We start from the raw sequence: 17,500 nt of genomic DNA on the forward strand, positions 1-17,500 counted from the left end.
CCACCTGGTGCCAGTCATATGGGTGGAGTGTGGGAGAGGCAAATTCGAACAGTACGAAGAATCCTCAGCACTCTCCTTCGTGAGCATGGAAACCGTCTAGATGACGAATCTCTACATACATTGCTGCGCAAGGTTGAATCAATCGTCAATTCAAGACCGATTACTGCCATTTCAAGTGACTTCCGAGATCCTCTCCCACTATCACCGAGCCAAATTCTTACTATGAAGACCAAGGTTGTCCTTCCCCCACCTGGCAAATTTCAGCAAAATGATGTTTACATGTGCTGCCGTTGGCGCAGGGTCCAACATCTCTGCTACCTGTTCTGGTCTCGATGGAAAAAAGAATATCTGGCTACACTCCAGCAATGACCAAAGTGGTATCAAGAGAAAGAAACATGAAAATACATGACGTCGTATTGATTAAGGACGAAAACACTCCAAGGAATGACTGGTCAATGGGCGTCATTGTGAAGGTGGAACTGGATTCCAAGGGACTCGTCAGGAGTGTAGTCGTAAGAACGGAAACGACAGAGCTCCAAAGACCAGTGCACAAACTTGTCTTATTGCTGGCAGTAGAAGACCGAATGTATGCCGAGGACAGGAGCAGCAATGCTGACAAGCCTCTAGTTTGAAGCATATATATTGAACAATTTATTCATCATGGACATTTAAATGATTAGTTTGAGGTTACAAGCAATATTAACTTGATCTCATTTCACCAAGTATATTAGGATTTCTATGTTTGAATTAAGGCATGAGCATTTTTTGTGTTAAACATCATTTTGAGATTAAGGGACCGGGAATGTTACTGCAGAATAGATGTCTGTTTAAGCTTTTTGGTTTCCCCACGCCTATATCGTATTCACTTAGTGTTAATTGGTAGAGTCAAATGTGCCCGACGGATAGGTGTGAACGCATAGGGCGAATAGAACAATGCTTTTTGTAGTCTACTTGTTTTTCAGTTTTTGTCATGTTAGATGTAAGTAAAGTTTGAGAGAGTTAACGTGAAAAACGACAGGATTTTGAGCTTTAATCGACCAGTAATCCCTCCAACGGATACAGATGTAAGTTTTTATCAATTTTATAGATTTGTTAGGCCACAACTGTCGCTCTCGTGCCTATAACGTCGATTCTTTTGCCTTAGTATAATCATATTAAGTCTAATTGTAGTTTTTGGTTTCGTTGTTTTCGTAGTTTTTGAAACCACTTCTATCGAACGCTTTATCAATCAGCTTCAGTTATTTACACGCATTAGTCTTCATTTACCTGGATCAACGCTTCAAGTGTAAATCAATAAATCTCGTTGAATTTAAAGCACGTGACAAAATTTCTGTGAAGCCACAAGGGATATCAACGACCGTCCTGTAGGCAACGTTTTGGCACCTACATCCCTAAAGCAACGTGCTTTGGTGTCTTTACTCTTCCATGAGTGGGAGAGTGCACAATATCTTGAGCAATCATGATGATCCTTCGATGATCCTTGGCCTCATTTAGACATTTAGGTACTGCAGAATCGTCACCCTGAATCTTACTTGGATTTGAAATCACCCAGCACAGAGTGAATACAAGCTTTCAGGTATCACTCCTTTTGCCTAGCTTAGGCAAAGGTCCTCTTTGTCCAGAGGTTGAACTTTTATACCGTCACAATTCTTGATATCTGACTTGATAATTTGCGATGCGTGATACAGTGTCACTGTTTGCTCTTGTCCAGAGTCTGTTTCTGCTGCCTTGAAATCACCTTCAGCTCTGCTACTCTCGACACTCATGCTCGATGCATTATTTATGACATCTTGCAAGGAAATCTTACTAGGGTAGACAATTTCAGGTTTTGATGGATCCGGTTGCTTGTGAAAGACTATGTTATTCTCAAAATGCAGGTTTAGTCGATTCTTTAGCCTTTCACTCCTGTAGCTTTTCCCCGTCTCAATACCACACTCAAGCAGAAGTGACTGGTACCACGATAGAAGAGATGTCATGTCATAGGCTTTACCAGCAGCAATACCAGACTGTATGTCAACAACCATCTTCTCAAAAGCCTTAGTATACAAATCTCCTTCTGAGTTATCTTCCTTCCTCTCTTGATATTGTAAGTTTGATTTGCTGACATACTTAGAGCGGCAGACCTTGTGGTATTTCACTTCTGCTGCTATAAGATCAATGCCATGGATTTTGAGCAACAGGTTTTCATCATTTCTAATCTCTGATGTGTGACGAATGGACTGACAAGCATCAAAGGATCGCACGTTTAGCAACTCTCTACAGCTCTTGTGCTTCTTTTTCTGGCAGAAAAGGCAAAGGGACCAATCCACAGGTACAACTCTAGATCTAGAAGACCTTGATGCAGAAACATCAGTATCAACCCTTGAGTCGATGTTGAAGATGTGGACTTCACAAAGAGAAGATTTTGCTTGCTGGTGTATGACTGGTAGCATTTACCGTGCCATAGGACTTGCATCGTTGACATATGCTCAATATCTGATGAAAGACGTTCAAATACATCATCCCGTTGCCGGCTGCAGGCCTCCTTGAAAGTTGTTATTTCATCCGCTGAAGCTTGTTGTAGTATTTCTTTACTATTGGTTGACTGGCAAATCAAACATTTATTCCAGTTGACAGTTTTCTTTTGTCGTTTCAAAGGTAAAAGTTGAAGCAGTTCACCTGAAGTACCACTGTCAGGAAACTTTCTTTTACCGTCACTGGCCATGGTTTCAATCAGTTACTGTCACATCAGTTCAAATGAAAGAAAGAAACTTACAATATGTACGTAGCTAATTCATTTGTAGCTTATGTTATAACTGACAGTTACTTTGAAATAGCGAGAAGAATACAGGAACTATCTTAACATATATTAACATGCTTCCCTACAAAAGTACGCTTATCTTTTACATCTTTCCTTTCAATTTAATGAAATCGGACTGTTGGTTGCAAACTGAAAGAAACTACACGAGCACAAAACTGGCATTTTACTTCTGACATTGATTGTAGAAAATAATCATGATGAATTCTAAAAAACTGTCAAGAAAAAGTCAACATCTTTTTGCTGTTTAACTGAAAAGTGTACAAGTACCTCCTCTTGAGTTAAAACTAGCTAAAATGAACAAACCAGACGAGTACTTACAGTTGCTTCCAATATGGCTTCTATGTTTGGTGGATGGAGAATTATGGGTAATAAGGTAGCAAGGAACTATGGGTAAGACTTAGTGTCAAGTAATCAATATAATAAGACATTGCCTCCACATTTGGGCCTAATTATGCAGAAATCTACAAAGCATCATAACTTTCTATAAGTTAACCAAAACGTTACTTCACTTGGCAAGCATATCAAAGATCACGGGAACAACTGTTTTTCTACTTATTATGTGTAAGGTGATGGTCACGTGACCTGTCATAATTATTTCTTTTGATGAACAGAATGTTTGCAATAGGCAGCGGAAATATTTCGTACTGGCAATCAAATACAGCGTTATCTCATTCCACTGTTGATTGCTACGTAGATCTACCCGGGACGCATGATCATGCTGTTTAATAAGAGAGTTATTTTATGAGATAGGTCATGTGACAAGATAAATGGTTAATTATCCAGTTGACTGAAAAATAGTTCAGTTCGTTGTGGGTGAGATAAGTTTCTCTGCATTACAGCAAATATCAACATAGGATTTTTTAAAAGTTTGAATTAGCCATTGTTGGCCCATTTGAAACAATGCAATGCAAATTGTGATGTCATACAAAATAAGATATCGCAGACGAAATTTTACGACAGACAAAATTTTTAAAACTACAAATAAATGAAGCATTTGCATAACTAAGTTGTGAACAATTAAAATTAATTCACTTTAACAGGTTAAATGCCATTTCATATTTTCACATAGGAATTACACTGTTAGCAATATTAGTAACGATTTTGTACGTCACCTGACCAAACCTATAGTTGATAACGTAATAGTTTATAATTGTTTTGTTGAGAAATTATATTCTTAACTACCACTAATGGAATACGTCATCATGACGACATAATACTAATGTAAAACCATTTTTCGTTGGTTGTGAACCTGAGCGAGTCACTGGGTAAATATGAATCGTTTCTTGTTCACTCTATTTTCTCTCTATTTCATGATCGTGTAATTTTCTTATTAGGATTCGAACCACACAACTTTCATTGACGTAACACTCCTTACATCCAACGGAATAAAAGGTTTGATAACAGTGAAACGATCGTGACCGACGAAACATTCGAATCCCATCGGAAACCGGGACGGATAACACATTGATGGCAGACGAAGCCAAAAGCATACGGCTTACAGCCAAAGCGAGATTCACAAGGAAAAGAAATGAACTCCTTAAATCAATAGACGCGAATCAAGGACGCGAAATGGTTGAAGGTAATTACCTAAAGCTTACCGAGGCATGGGACATAGTGGAAGGTAAGCATGATTTGTACACAATGTTCTTAACCAATGAAGAACAAGAAGCCGCAGAAACATGGATTTTAGAATTACAGGAACTGTTCGCAAGCAAAGGCATACAAGATCAAGTATATACAGAACGTAATTAGAGAAGAAAACAGTACGCGCGAGGAAATTGAACGAATGACAGAAAAGGCTCTATTGAAGCATGACACCACGCAAGCAGTATTTGAAACATTGCATAGCAACACTACGCACGCTATTCAGTCTGACACGATTGCTATACCCTCATTAAAAGGCTACTAACCCAGTTGGAAGACGCATTTACAAATTGCAAACAAACGAACGAGATGTTTATAGATCTTGCAGAACACAACAAGGCCGCAATTGCCATAAAATGGGCCGCCGAAATACAGTGCCGATTCAACGAAATCATTGAACAAGTCTCAGGGCACATTGGTGAGAAAGAGCCGAAACCAGTAGCACAAGAAACTCATGCACCATTCAATCTTCAAGTAGAAATTCGCACCTATCCGCAATTCAAAAGAGACTTTCAAAGACAATTCATGCCTCATCTTCGCTCATGCCTAGGCAACGAACCAGCGAACACCGTGAAAAGCATCGACGACGACACCACAGAAATGTGGAAAACATTAGACGAGAAATACGGACACCCTTCAAAAGTGGCAGACGTCATTATCGACGGAATACGTAGAACCAGAATGATCAGAGATGGAGAAGAAAAGAGATTCACTGAATTTGTTGAAATCATAGAAGACAGTTACAGAGACCTCAGACGATTGGGTTTGGAAGCAGAAATAACAACCACGAGCTCAGTAAGCATCATCGAGAAAAAGCTGCCCCCAGACATACGACGAAAATGGGCCGAAAGAGTTAGCGTAGAAAATAGCACTGTCAACAAATCCGATAAATTTCCATCTCTTCTCAAGTTTTTACAAAACCAGCGCGGAGCAATTGAATATGATAATGCCTCACTGAGAGCGCCATTAGTACCATCGAAGGCCGTAATTCATCATACCATAGGCAAGGATGAAACCAATTTTAAGAGTCAAAGAACGACGCAGAGGAGATGCTTGATCCATGATGATGTAAAACATTCAATAGAAGATTGCAGAGTCTACTTATCAAAACCCATAAGCGATAAAATAGCACTCCTAAGAGAGAAGGGAGCATGCTGGTCTTGTCTAAAATCGGGTCATCGAATGCAAAGTTGCAAAACTAAGAAAACATGCAACATCGGTAACTGCTCGTCACAACACCACAAATCTTTACACGTAGATGAACGAAGAACATCACCTACACCCGCAAATATAGCCAGCGCCTCCAGACCAGCCAGCATATGTAGTAACATCGAAGACACATGCCTCCTTCAAATACAAAGAATCAGAATGAAAAGAGGATGGGCCAATGTTATGTGGGACTCTGCGGCATCTTTATACTTTATCACTAACAATAAGGCCAAAGAAGAACGCCTTAAAGCGACAGCTGTGAATTTGTCGATCGTAAAAATTGGTGGTCAGTACAAAACGATCAGAACAGTCAAGTACAAACTTTCCTTGCTTGACAAACAAGGGAAAATCGTGGAATTCGAAGTATATGGTATAGACAAGATTACGTCCGACATCGAGAGGATAAACATGGACGGACTGACACACCTATTCAACAATGTAGCGCAAGACGAACTTCAACGACCCACCGGACCTGTGGCTATGAATATGCCGCCTATCACCCTGTCAGAGAGCAATGTGTCGTACACCTATTACTGCTGAAGAGCCAATTCGGCGATGTATCGGCGGGACACATGCGTTAATCGAGAATTCGAACACAAGACATGAACTTCACTATGCTACAGTGAATCACAGTTTCGAAGTCAAGATAGACGATTTCTACAACATTGAGAATCTAGGCGTTGAGTGCAACCCACGTTGTGGTAGCAGCAAGTGCAGCAAAGACTACACTTTCAAAGAAGAAAGGGAGCTAGCATTGATCGACAAAAATCTCTCGTATGACAAACAAACTAACCGATGGATCGCAGAGTATCCGTGGATTAAAGATCTGATGGATCTGCCAAATAATCGTAAAGTTGCATTAGCAATGCTTGCCTCTACTGAAAGGAGACTTGCAAAGACTCTGGTACATGCTACAGTGTACGACAATCAAGTCAAGGATATGGTGAACAGAGAAGTAGCACGCAAACTTTCTAAAGACGAGATAGACAATTACAAAGGCCCTGTACACTACATCTCCCATCATGAGGTTCTGAAACCAGATTCCAAATCGACCCTCGACCCCTGTGAGAATAGTCTTCAATAGTAGCGCGAACTACATGGGCCATGTCCTGATTGACTACTGGGCCAAAGGACCAGATCTTCTCAACAATTTGCTTGGAGTACTAATACGATTTCGAGAAAACGAAGTAGCATTCATGGGAGACATCAGCAAAATGTACCATACCGTCAAAACAACTTTGATTGATCAACACACGCACAGATTCTTGTGGCGAAATATGGACGTGTCAAAGGAACCGGATACTTACGTTATACAAAGAGTATCTTTCGGAGATGAGCCTTCGGGAACGATCGCAACATTGGCACTTCGCAAGACAGCCGAAATGGGGAGTCAAGATTATCCCGCCGCAGCGAAGATCATACAAAGTAATACGTCTATGGACGATATAATCAAAAGTACAAAGGACCTGCAAACAGCAAAGAAGCTTACTGAAGATATAGAGAAACTGATTAGCAAAGGCGGATTCAAACTCAAAGAATGGATAATATCACACAGCGCGGAGAGTCGAGAGGAGACATTCATACCAAACGAACCAAATGTTTTCTCTGAAAGGGTACTTGGAGTGATATGGGACCCAGACCATGATCAATTACGCTTTAAGACGAAGTTGAATCTGTACCTAAAGAAGAAGAAACACCGCAAAACTCAAAATGTTACACAACATGTGGAAAACCAGACCTTCCCACCGCAATTTACAAAGCGAATGATATTGTCACAAATAAACAGCATATACAACCCTCTTGGACTCGCAGGAGCCTTTACCGTTCGAGCTAAAATCTTAATGCGACGCTTATGGACAAGCAATGAGAAACTAGACTGGGATGATCCAATCCCCGAAGAGAATAGACAGCAATGGTTGATATTCTTTAATGAATTACCCGAGATGAATCATGTCAGATTTAAGAGATGCATGAAACCGTCAGACGCAGTTGGTGATCCATCTCTTGTCATCTTCAGCGATGCCTCGAATGACGCTTACGGATCCTGTGCTTATGCAAGGTGGCCACGACAAGGTGGAGGACTTGCAAGTAACCTGATTGTATCTAAAAATCGTCTTGCCAAAGCAAATCCTGAAAGTGGCGAATATAGTCAACGCAAGTGTGGAAGATAGCTTAGCAGCTCGTATTGATATTGAAAATTTTTCAGAGTCCAACCGTCTGCTACGAGTGACGGCAAGAGTTCTAAAGCTTTATGAAAGAAACCCCAGACTGGCATTTAAGAATGCCACGCAAGACCTACACAGTAAAGATATCAAAAGGGCAGAAATATTTTGGATTCGAGAGGCACAAAAAACGATGGATAAACATGTAAAAGACGGGAAGTATAAGTGTTTATGTATATGTCCTCGTATACGAAGCGATGGGATATATGTAATAAGTGGTCGTGGGGAGAAATGGATGGAAATGAGCTACAGTAAAGGAGACGTCATACTTCTCCCATACCAACTTTATTCAAGACACGTTCATGAGAAAGGGCACCACGGTGTTCTGACTACCGCCAGCAAAATTCGCTCAAAGTTCTGGATAACTAAGTTACTCAAACTAGTTAAATCCATCAAGTTCAACTGTATTGTGTGCAAAAGATTAGACAAGAAACTGTCAGAACAAGTAATGGGAAATCTTCCTATAGAAAGGCTTAAACCAGCTCCTCCATGGTATTCCACATCCATTGACTTATTTGGTCCTTTCACAATTCGTGATGAAGTTAAGAAACGAACCACATCTAAAGCGTATGGAGTCATCTTCACTTGTTTAGCAACGAGAGCTGTTCACCTGGACCTGGCACCAGACTACAGTACAGAGAAGTTTTTGATGGTACTGAAAAAATTTGCGTCAGTGAGGGGATATCCATGTAAGATATATTCTGACAACGGTCCACAGCTTGTCGCAGCTAATTGAGAATTACAAAGTGTCACAAAGTCATGGGAATGGGAACAATTAAAGAACTTTGGAGTTATGGAGGGATTTCAATGGAACTTTACACCTGCTGATGCACCATGGCAAAATGGAGCATCAGAATCTCTTATTAAATCTGTTAAGAGAGCGCTTACAGCCATTACTGGAGAAAGTATTCTGACATTCTCCGAACTTCAAACTGTATTCTACGAAGTCGCCAACCTCATCAAGGAAAGGCCTATAGGCAGACACCCAACATCACCCGACGATGGCTCATATTTATGCCCAAATGACCTTCTCTTAGGCAGATCAACCACGCGAGTACCTAGTGGTCCTTTCAAGGAATCTACAACTCCAAAACACCGTTTTGAATTTATCCAACATATAATAGATGGCTTCTGGAAGAAATGGACCAGAACATATTTTCCAGATTTAATTGTGAGGCAAAAATGGCATACAGCCCACCGTAATCTGAACTCTGGAGATGTTGTCCTAATTCAGGATTCCAATCTGGTTAGAGGCCAGTGGCGTCTTGGGATTGTATCCAGAACATTCCTGGGGACCGATGGAAACGTGCGAAGGGTACAAGTAAAGTATAAAAATCCAAAACCTGGCGAACCTGCTACCAAATATGACAGCAAAGGCTACGTCACCATCAAACGACCTGTTCACCGTCTGGTGGTGCTACTACCTAAGGAAGAACATGTGACCTTCTGAAGATTTATGAACTCTTACTAATCAGTGTTAACCTAACTGTTTTCTGAACACTTAGTAGTATCAAAGAATCCGTGTATCCATTTTCGAGGAGAGGGAGTGTTTCGTTGAGAAATTATGTTCTTAACTACCACTAATGGAATACGTCATCATGACGACATAATACTAATGTAAAACCATTTTTTCGTTGGTTGTGAACCTGAGCGAGTCACTGGGTAAATATGAATCGTTTCGTGTTCACTCTATTTTCTCTATATTTTATGATCGTGTAATTTTCTTATTAGGATTCGAACCACACAACTTTCATTGATGTAACACTTCTTACATCCAACGGAATAAAAGGTTTGATAACAGTGAAACGATCGCGACCGACAAAACAATAATATTTTATAACATAAGATATAGCAGTACATTGTACCCAGCAAGATTTTAGAAATTCTTAACAGCCACTTCCAATTGAAAAACAATACATGAAAGAAACTCCGCGTCTAGGTCTTAAACAAGTCCCTGAAAGTGATGTCATTACACCCTCACATGGACCGGGTGCTAGCACCCCCCTGACCCCAAAAGTCAATAGTACATCATATGTAGAATTGTTGCTCTAATGATATGCTAACATAAAATGAAGAGAAACCTATTATGTAGAGGGTGTGTTACGATTGCAATTTTCTAAGCACTTCTGGAGAAATGGCTCTTAAGCGTAGTTTCATATGTCAGGAAAATCCCAGATGATCGGGGATTTCACAGTTTCCCGACCGTCCCAGATTTTGCCGACATATCGGAAGATCGACAGACGCTTGTCCCAGATTCTCCCTATGGTGACTTTGGCGGGAAATGGAAAGTGCGCCAGAAATTGAACGTTTTTTTTTCTTAATCAATTAATTTACATCACAGATTTACATTACTTACATATAAAGCATATAAATACATGATTACATTGCTACTATACAGTAATTACTTAACAATACAAATCTATAATACAAAGAAGCCAAAATAACTTTAGTTCCTGCATACTCACGCACAGCCACACACACACCCACACGCATTGTGCACTTCTGATTATCCGTCTAAAAACATCAAGAGTCTCCAAAGAGTTAGCGCAAAAAGCTGCTCTCCTTACATCTCGACAAAGGAAATAAAGACTAAAATCATTTTCCTGGATAAACGCTCCCCACTTTGCATTAAATTATCTTAAAATCCCAGTTTCAACGGCATAACGTCTTTCACAATCCAGACAATTTAGAAAAGTTCGAAAAAAGAAAATAAATGAAACGTTACTATGGATGCACACGAGCTTATGCTTCGTCCCTTGCAATATCTCTGTATTCTCGCCCTCATGAAGGCAAGGTTTTCCGTCCTAAAACAACAGAAGACGTCCAAACGAGCAACGAAGAGGTCTTGGATCAGAGAGTATTTAACAAAGAGAGAGAAATATGGTCAGTTGCACACACTGTTTTCTGAGTTGCTTCTTACAGGCAGAGAATACTTCTTTAGTTATATCAGGATGAGTCCAGAACGCCTTGAACATTTGTTAACCCTAGTCTCTCCTTACATTCAAAAGACGTCTTGACCAGATATCACCAGCTGAACAACTGGTTGTGACGCTGAGATATCTTGCAAACGGTCAGTAATTCACAACAACCTCAGTCTTTCAACTTTCGATTAAAAATTTAGGGAAAAGGACCATTTGTCACATTATTTGGGATACCTGCATCGGTATCTGGAATACAGTAAGTGACATGTATGTTAAGTCTCCTTGCAGCTCATCTGACTGGAAAGCTATTGCAGAAGAAATGTTTAGGGAATGGAATTTTCCACATTGCATCGGAGCACTTGATGGGAAGCATGTGATGATTGAATGCCCACCTCATGGAGGATCTGAATATTTCAACTATAAAGGATATCACAGTATTGTTCTATTAGCAATATTTGATGCGAATTACTGCTTCACAATGGTAGTCGTAACCAGCTATGGTAAAGACAAATGATGCTAGTATCTTCATTGAGTCTAACATCGGAAAAGGCTTTGCTGATGGCCTTTTGACATTCCTAAGCCAAGTGAAGTTGATGGGCATATTTTACCCTATGTCATAGTGGGCGACGACATATTTGGTCTTAAACCGTACTTATTACCTTATTATCATAAATCATTTACCACAGAGATTAACAGAAATTAAGTAAATATGAAAAGGATTATGCCCTTTGAAACATAGCCAGTAAACAATAGGCGGTATAAAGATAACAAATTATTGATTCACTTATCATAGCTTGTTTGACGTAATAAAGTCACAGTTTGTTGAAGTAAATTGCAATGATTCTTTTTGTTTGATACTTAAAACAACAACATACAGTAAACATTAATAAAGGTAATTCACTCAATTAATAACATTATTAGGGACTATGTCTTCAGAGAAACTCGCACTTGGTTGTACCACATGGAATTGACTACTATTAAAATAGGATGATGCATGGTACTGAGGTGCTGGAATCATAGTAGCATATGTGCCTGACTCAATATCAAAAAACAACTTCTCAATTGAGTGTCTCACATATGCTTTTGTTTTGTTGTCAAGACCGGACATCCTTTCAGCCAAACTTAAGCAATAATGAGCATCAGGAGACAATTTGTTGTCCATCTTTGTAGGTGCTTTGCAGGTAGCATCTAACGACTTTTGGAAACTATGCATCACTTTGCATAGTTCCAAATTTGGGTCTAAGGCACTCTGAGCAGGAGACCAAGATCGCTTTTTAGGTAATGTCTTCAATTTTATTTTACTTAGTTTCTTGGCTTCATCCCCAGTTGAATCTCTGTGCTCACTATAAAAAAATAATAATAATTAATGATAAATAAGGGTACAGATATCATCAATTTGCGTTAAAATGTATGGAAAAGTAATAGTAATGTTGATTATAGAAACATTACCGCATCCAATAGTAACAACGAGATGCTTCCGAGAAGCATACACTGGGTTGCCTGTGGTACGTGTTATAGAAAATTAGAAGGCACTGAATTGTGTGGTATTGAACTACAGCATTCCAGTCTCTGAAGAATAACAAATAAAAGAGAAGCGAGAAACATTGGCTTCTGGGCTGACATGTTGATAATTTTCAAGTTCCCTCACAACTTCTTTTCACCACAAGTTTAAGCGTGCCCTCTGAGCATCTGACCGCTTTATAATACTAAAGTTCACTGAAGTTAAGCCATATCCAGCGGGGTTAGTATCTGGATGGGAGACCAAAACAATATACCCCTCATAAAACAGAAGCATTGGACCGAAAATACTATTAACGCTAACAAATGCGAACTCAGCAAGGTACAGATTTTGTTAGCTTGCTTTATGCAAAACAAGAACATCATTCTAAAAGCTTATTCTACGCAAAAAGTAGGTTCTGGAGGTAATTTTGAGAGTGGAAATCAAGGTTACATGGCAGACGATAAATACAAACTCACGATTTAAATAAGTTAACACACCAGATAGATGCTAACCTCATTTTGACAAGAAAATGCTTTACTATTGCCATAAAAACTATCCACTTAAGCTTGCATATCATAAAACATGATGAATTCATAAAGGCCACCTTTTCCAGTGAACAATTTTTTGAAACAAACAACATATTTGCTATTAGAGGCAAAAACCCCTTCTATTTCATTACGTGCGTGAAGAGAAGAAACTCAATCGTGTCAAATATGCGCAATATTGCAACAAACTAAATTTCAGGATCAACCCGTTTACATGAAGAACCTTTTCCTTGAATAATGAAGCACAAAATAGACGGCAAGCTTTCTTTCAAATAATTCTTTGCTGTCACATTTCCAATTATTCTTTTACCTGAAGACTGTGCAGAGTTGATCACAGATCCACGTAAGGTGTTCGATTCGTTCTCTGTCTTTGTTGAACCCATAAGTTACCAGAGAATTTTCCATTTGGTTTCAGTGTTCTACATAATAGCACACCTGGTAAAATATTATTTTAGAAATACAGCTCACTTTGATTTCGGCTCAACGGGCGATAGATTGTTGTCGAAGTCCATTACTTGTCGCTTTTGGGATTCCAGGTGTTAGTTTTTCACCACCTGCCTAGTTTATCCAACTGAATTTCCATTATTGAGCTCCATAAGGGTATATTTTGTTTAAGGATCCACTAAAATGCCATTCGCGTTACATGACTTTGGACGCCATTGCAGGCTAAGTTAATGATTCTACTGTGTCCATCAGAGAAATCTACGCATTTCCACTACCCTCTCAATCCTAAGAAAATATGCGCAGAAGGCTCTATGCACAGAGACACCACTTTCCAGGGGAGTGACAGGCAAGACTTTTACCGACATGGAAAAAAAATAATAAAACGAACAAATCCCACCCACTTTCCGACTGGGATTGCCATACTGGCAACCCAGTAATAATAATACAGATCCTCTTGAAATATTTGCTATTAATATCAATTGAGCATGAGATCATGAATTATCAAAACTGAGGTGTGTGTTATCAGCAGAGATAACACAGACACAAGGTTTTGATAATTCATGATATCATGCAAAAACCGCATTCAATAATTGTTTTATTATACATTTTTCACATAATTCATCCTCAGAAACAGAAGTGAAGTGTTCAGCCATTTTGTTTCTGAGGAGAACACTCCAAGGGGCTTAGTAACCAGGCAGACGTTGAACTTGACATGATAAATGTAATATCTGCAGCAGATATTCCACTTATCATGTCAAGTTCACAAGCTATTGTGAATTGATTGAATGCTCTCGACCAATCAGATTTTTCACAGTGAGTCTGATGTATAATAATAATAATAATAATAATAATAATAGTGACAACAGTAAAAGTAATAAAAATAAATTATTGCTATCACTGTCCTCATTCTCCCTCCCAAAGTAATTTACATTAAAAAGGTCATGATCTCCAGAATTCTGTAACACACAAAAAAAAATTAAATAGACAGCATTTACCTTACTTGTCTTCATCCTCTAAAGCTTCGGATTCCGCATCGTCTGACTTAGACTGCTCTTCACTTACGTCATGTACAGGCACATTGCTAGAAGTAGGTCTTGTTTTAATGAAGGTTGCAAGCCACCTCAGGTGTTCATATTTCGCGTCTAACTGAATGTCATCTCTACCAACGCCACTTTTTCCAGCTGCTTTCTGTACGTACCTTGAAAAAGTTGTCTTAATGCTTTGGTATCTTTGCTTACACTTGGATTCTTCCAGGTCAAGTAGCTCTGAAATCTTTCGCCATGCATTGGCCTTTATATTCCGATCTTTAAAATCTGCACAGGCATGGTTGTAAATACAAGGAAACTCCTTGACGATGTCCATGAAAGAGTTTATAAGAAGGACTCAGTTCACGACAGAAATAATTATCGCCCAATCTCAATTTTGCCAATTATCTCTAACCTCTCGAGAGGCATGTTGCAAAATCGTATCTCAGTTACCTCACTTCTAACAATCTTATTCATAAAAACCAGTCAGCTTATCGACCACACCATTCGTGTGAAACTGCGCTCTTAAACCTCACCAATAACTGGCTTAAGGCCGTGAACTCTAGAAAGCTCGTGGGTTCAGTGCTGCTAGATCTAAGCAAGGCGTTTGACCTTGTTGATCATGATTTATTGCTATCTAAAATCGACAAATATCATGTCACCAATACATCTCAAGAATGGCTCACTGTCTGATGCATTGGTGCTGGCTCGAGGAGTTCCGCAAGGGTCAGTTTTGGGCCCAATACTATTCTCGCTGTACATCAACGACCTTCCAATTGGAATCTCCAACTCAAAGGTCGACATATATGCAGACGACACTACCATATGGGAGACTAACAGTGACCCGCTGCTTATTCAGCGTGGTCTTCAAGACAGCCTTGACAGAACTAGTAGATGGCTATCTCTGAATAAGATGGTTCCGAACATGAAAAAAACTAAACATCTGATTATAGGAACCGTACAAAAACTGTTGCACTCTGGTAATCCATCTCTTGACCTATCTCTTTGTGGCACTCCGATTGAAGAAGCCAAGGATGAAAAACTTTTAGGCGTTAAGATAGACAAACATTTGAACTGGGATAATCATATCGATTTCCTAATTGATAAATTAAATTCTAGAATTTGCTTGCTTAAGAGAGCTAAGACATATCTCAATCATCGGCTTGGAAATTTATTATACAACGTACTGATTCGACCGTTATTTGAATATTGTTGCACAGTGTGGGGAAACACCAAAAATGAAAATTTACTACGATTATTAAGAGTTCAAAAACTTTGTGCCAGGCTAATTTTAGATGCTAATTTTTCTGATAATTCTGTTGAACTTTTCAGTAAGCTAGGTTGGTTACCTATTGATGGCGTCATACGAATAAGAAAGCTTTGTTTAATGCACAAGATTGTTAATGGCTGTTGCCCTCAGTACTTTAAAGATTATATCTCCTATGTTAATGATAAGCATAGACATAATACAAGGGCGTCAACAAATAACAATTTATTCATACCCCTTTTTCGTACCAACTCTGGTCTACGCTCTTTTTATGCAAGTGTCAACCGACTATGGAACACATTAGATGTTAGCACTAGAAGTATTACACCCCTAAGGAATTTGAAAAAGTACATAAGTAATAAATACGTAGTTAGTAATTCTAAGCTCGATCATTTTACTATTCATAGAACTTTCTAATAATTTTAGTTTAGTTTAGGAGTACTTTGTGAACTTTTTCAATTTTTATCAATATTATCATTAATGGACCACAATGTAAACTACTGAATTTTCAGTAATCGTGTTATCCAATAAAGTTTCTACAGTTTTCTAAAGAATTATCATTTCCCTTCACTGCTTCAACAGCGAGAGATTTGTGGTAATCGTCTTCGTCAACAAGGGCTGACGCCAATGCTGATGCCATTTTTATTTGCAAGAGAGAGAGAGACTGGAGCCTTGCAATTTAGAGGTTGGGAACGAGCTAAAACCATTGCCGACATCTCCGATATTTGAGTTTTCACATGTCGGGAATGATTGGCGACGAGCGCAATAATCTGGGACAAGTCGGGAAAATAGAAACGCTTTCTGTTTTCCCGATTCGTCCCCGACCATCCCAGATTATTGGGGATGTGTACGATTTATGGTTTTCATTAGTCGGCAATGTCTGGGACGATCGGGAGACTGAGAAATCCACTAACGTCTGGGATTTTCCCGACATATGAAAACTAGGCTTTAGACTAAAAAGATCATTGAACAAAACGCATTTCCCTTTGGTCTGCTTTGACCATCGTCTTTTGTTTAAGAGCCTGCAACCATATGTTTACTTTCGGTAATCGGAGCCTCATGACGACCTCTGTCGCACCATTCACAGTATTTGAAGTTCGTGAAAAACTTGAGATGTTACAAAAAGTCTTCAGTGGCGCGGCTGCTTTCTTTTTTTGTACCCGAAATAATAAAGCGCGACAAATATTCGGGAAAGTACTTTGATCTTACAAACTTTTATTGCAGTGAACTGGCGGAAAGGTCAGAAACTACGTCTGCATGATTATTTTCTTCGTTGACAGGCATCATGGTATGTCAACAATCCAAACTCCAGTTTGGCAACGAAAAGGTCAAAATAACGATCAGGGATCAGCTATGGGATGACAAAAGTTCCATTGTGTTTCATTCAGTGAATGCGAAAAGAAGTTTAAACTTTGTAGGCTCATTTCGAAACTCACAATGACCAGTTGGCAATGCTCTTCAATTCAAATGTTCTGGTGATTTTATCACAGGAATTAAATATTCATTTTATCGTCTGTCTATTGTTTCGTGGAACAATGAAAATCACAGCTAAATACGAGTTTGAATAACAAAAGAAAAAACACGCATTTAAAAACGTGTGTGCGCAAAAAAGGCGCGTGCGTTTAGCGTCTGCGTAGGACGCTTATTTCTGGTCTGCACTGTATATACATGGAAATACCGAATTACGATCGTAAAAATGAAAAAAACAATTTTAAACAATTGTATGAATATATGCCAAAAGATACATTTAGAATGCTTTTAGCTTCTCCGTCTGGTGGAGGAAAAACAAATCTTCTTTATCATATGATTTCAAAACCTCCTTTATACTTTGATCAAGTACATTTGTATGCTAAAAATCTCGAACAACAAAAGTACCAAGATTTGATCAATTTGTTTCAAGACATCAGTGATCAAGTTGGTTA

The 17,500-nt window shown here is 39.1% G+C and overlaps 4 protein-coding genes across 4 annotated transcripts; all 4 read left to right on the plus strand.

Moving 5' to 3' along the window:
- The first annotated feature begins 4,753 nt into the window (after window positions 1-4,753).
- Window positions 4,754-6,737, plus strand: LOC137977073 (uncharacterized). Its single transcript, XM_068824362.1, has 2 exons — window positions 4,754-6,174; window positions 6,287-6,737. Exons 1-2 carry the CDS (start codon window positions 4,754-4,756, stop codon window positions 6,735-6,737), a joined length of 1,872 nt encoding a protein of 623 aa, XP_068680463.1.
- A 13-nt stretch (window positions 6,738-6,750) lies between these two features.
- LOC137977074 (uncharacterized) lies at window positions 6,751-7,824 on the plus strand. The gene has a single exon (XM_068824363.1). The coding sequence runs from the start codon at window positions 6,751-6,753 to the stop codon at window positions 7,822-7,824; it is 1,074 nt and encodes a 357-aa protein (XP_068680464.1).
- A 184-nt stretch (window positions 7,825-8,008) lies between these two features.
- Window positions 8,009-8,611, plus strand: LOC137977075 (uncharacterized). The gene has a single exon (XM_068824364.1). It carries the CDS (start codon window positions 8,009-8,011, stop codon window positions 8,609-8,611), a length of 603 nt encoding a protein of 200 aa, XP_068680465.1.
- A 57-nt stretch (window positions 8,612-8,668) lies between these two features.
- On the plus strand, window positions 8,669-9,325 carry LOC137977076 (uncharacterized). The gene has a single exon (XM_068824366.1). It carries the CDS (start codon window positions 8,669-8,671, stop codon window positions 9,323-9,325), a length of 657 nt encoding a protein of 218 aa, XP_068680467.1.
- Window positions 9,326-17,500: the final 8,175 nt, after the last annotated feature.

The sequence above is a fragment of the Montipora foliosa genome, chromosome 11 (genome assembly GCF_036669935.1).
Source record: "Montipora foliosa isolate CH-2021 chromosome 11, ASM3666993v2, whole genome shotgun sequence".
NCBI classification, from domain to species: Eukaryota; Metazoa; Cnidaria; class Anthozoa; order Scleractinia; family Acroporidae; genus Montipora; species Montipora foliosa.

Excerpts from the sequence above, each read along its gene's own strand:
- LOC137977073 (XM_068824362.1), top strand. The coding sequence starts at position 4,754 with ATGTTTATAGATCTTGCAGAACACAACAAGGCCGCAATTGCCATAAAA. Across the intron at positions 6,175-6,286 it reads CTGTCAGAGAGCAATGTGTC|TTTCGAAGTCAAGATAGACG; the intron begins GTACACCTATTA and ends AGTGAATCACAG.
- LOC137977074 (XM_068824363.1), top strand. The coding sequence starts at position 6,751 with ATGGGCCATGTCCTGATTGACTACTGGGCCAAAGGACCAGATCTTCTC.
- LOC137977075 (XM_068824364.1), top strand. The coding sequence starts at position 8,009 with ATGGATAAACATGTAAAAGACGGGAAGTATAAGTGTTTATGTATATGT.
- LOC137977076 (XM_068824366.1), top strand. The coding sequence starts at position 8,669 with ATGGAGGGATTTCAATGGAACTTTACACCTGCTGATGCACCATGGCAA.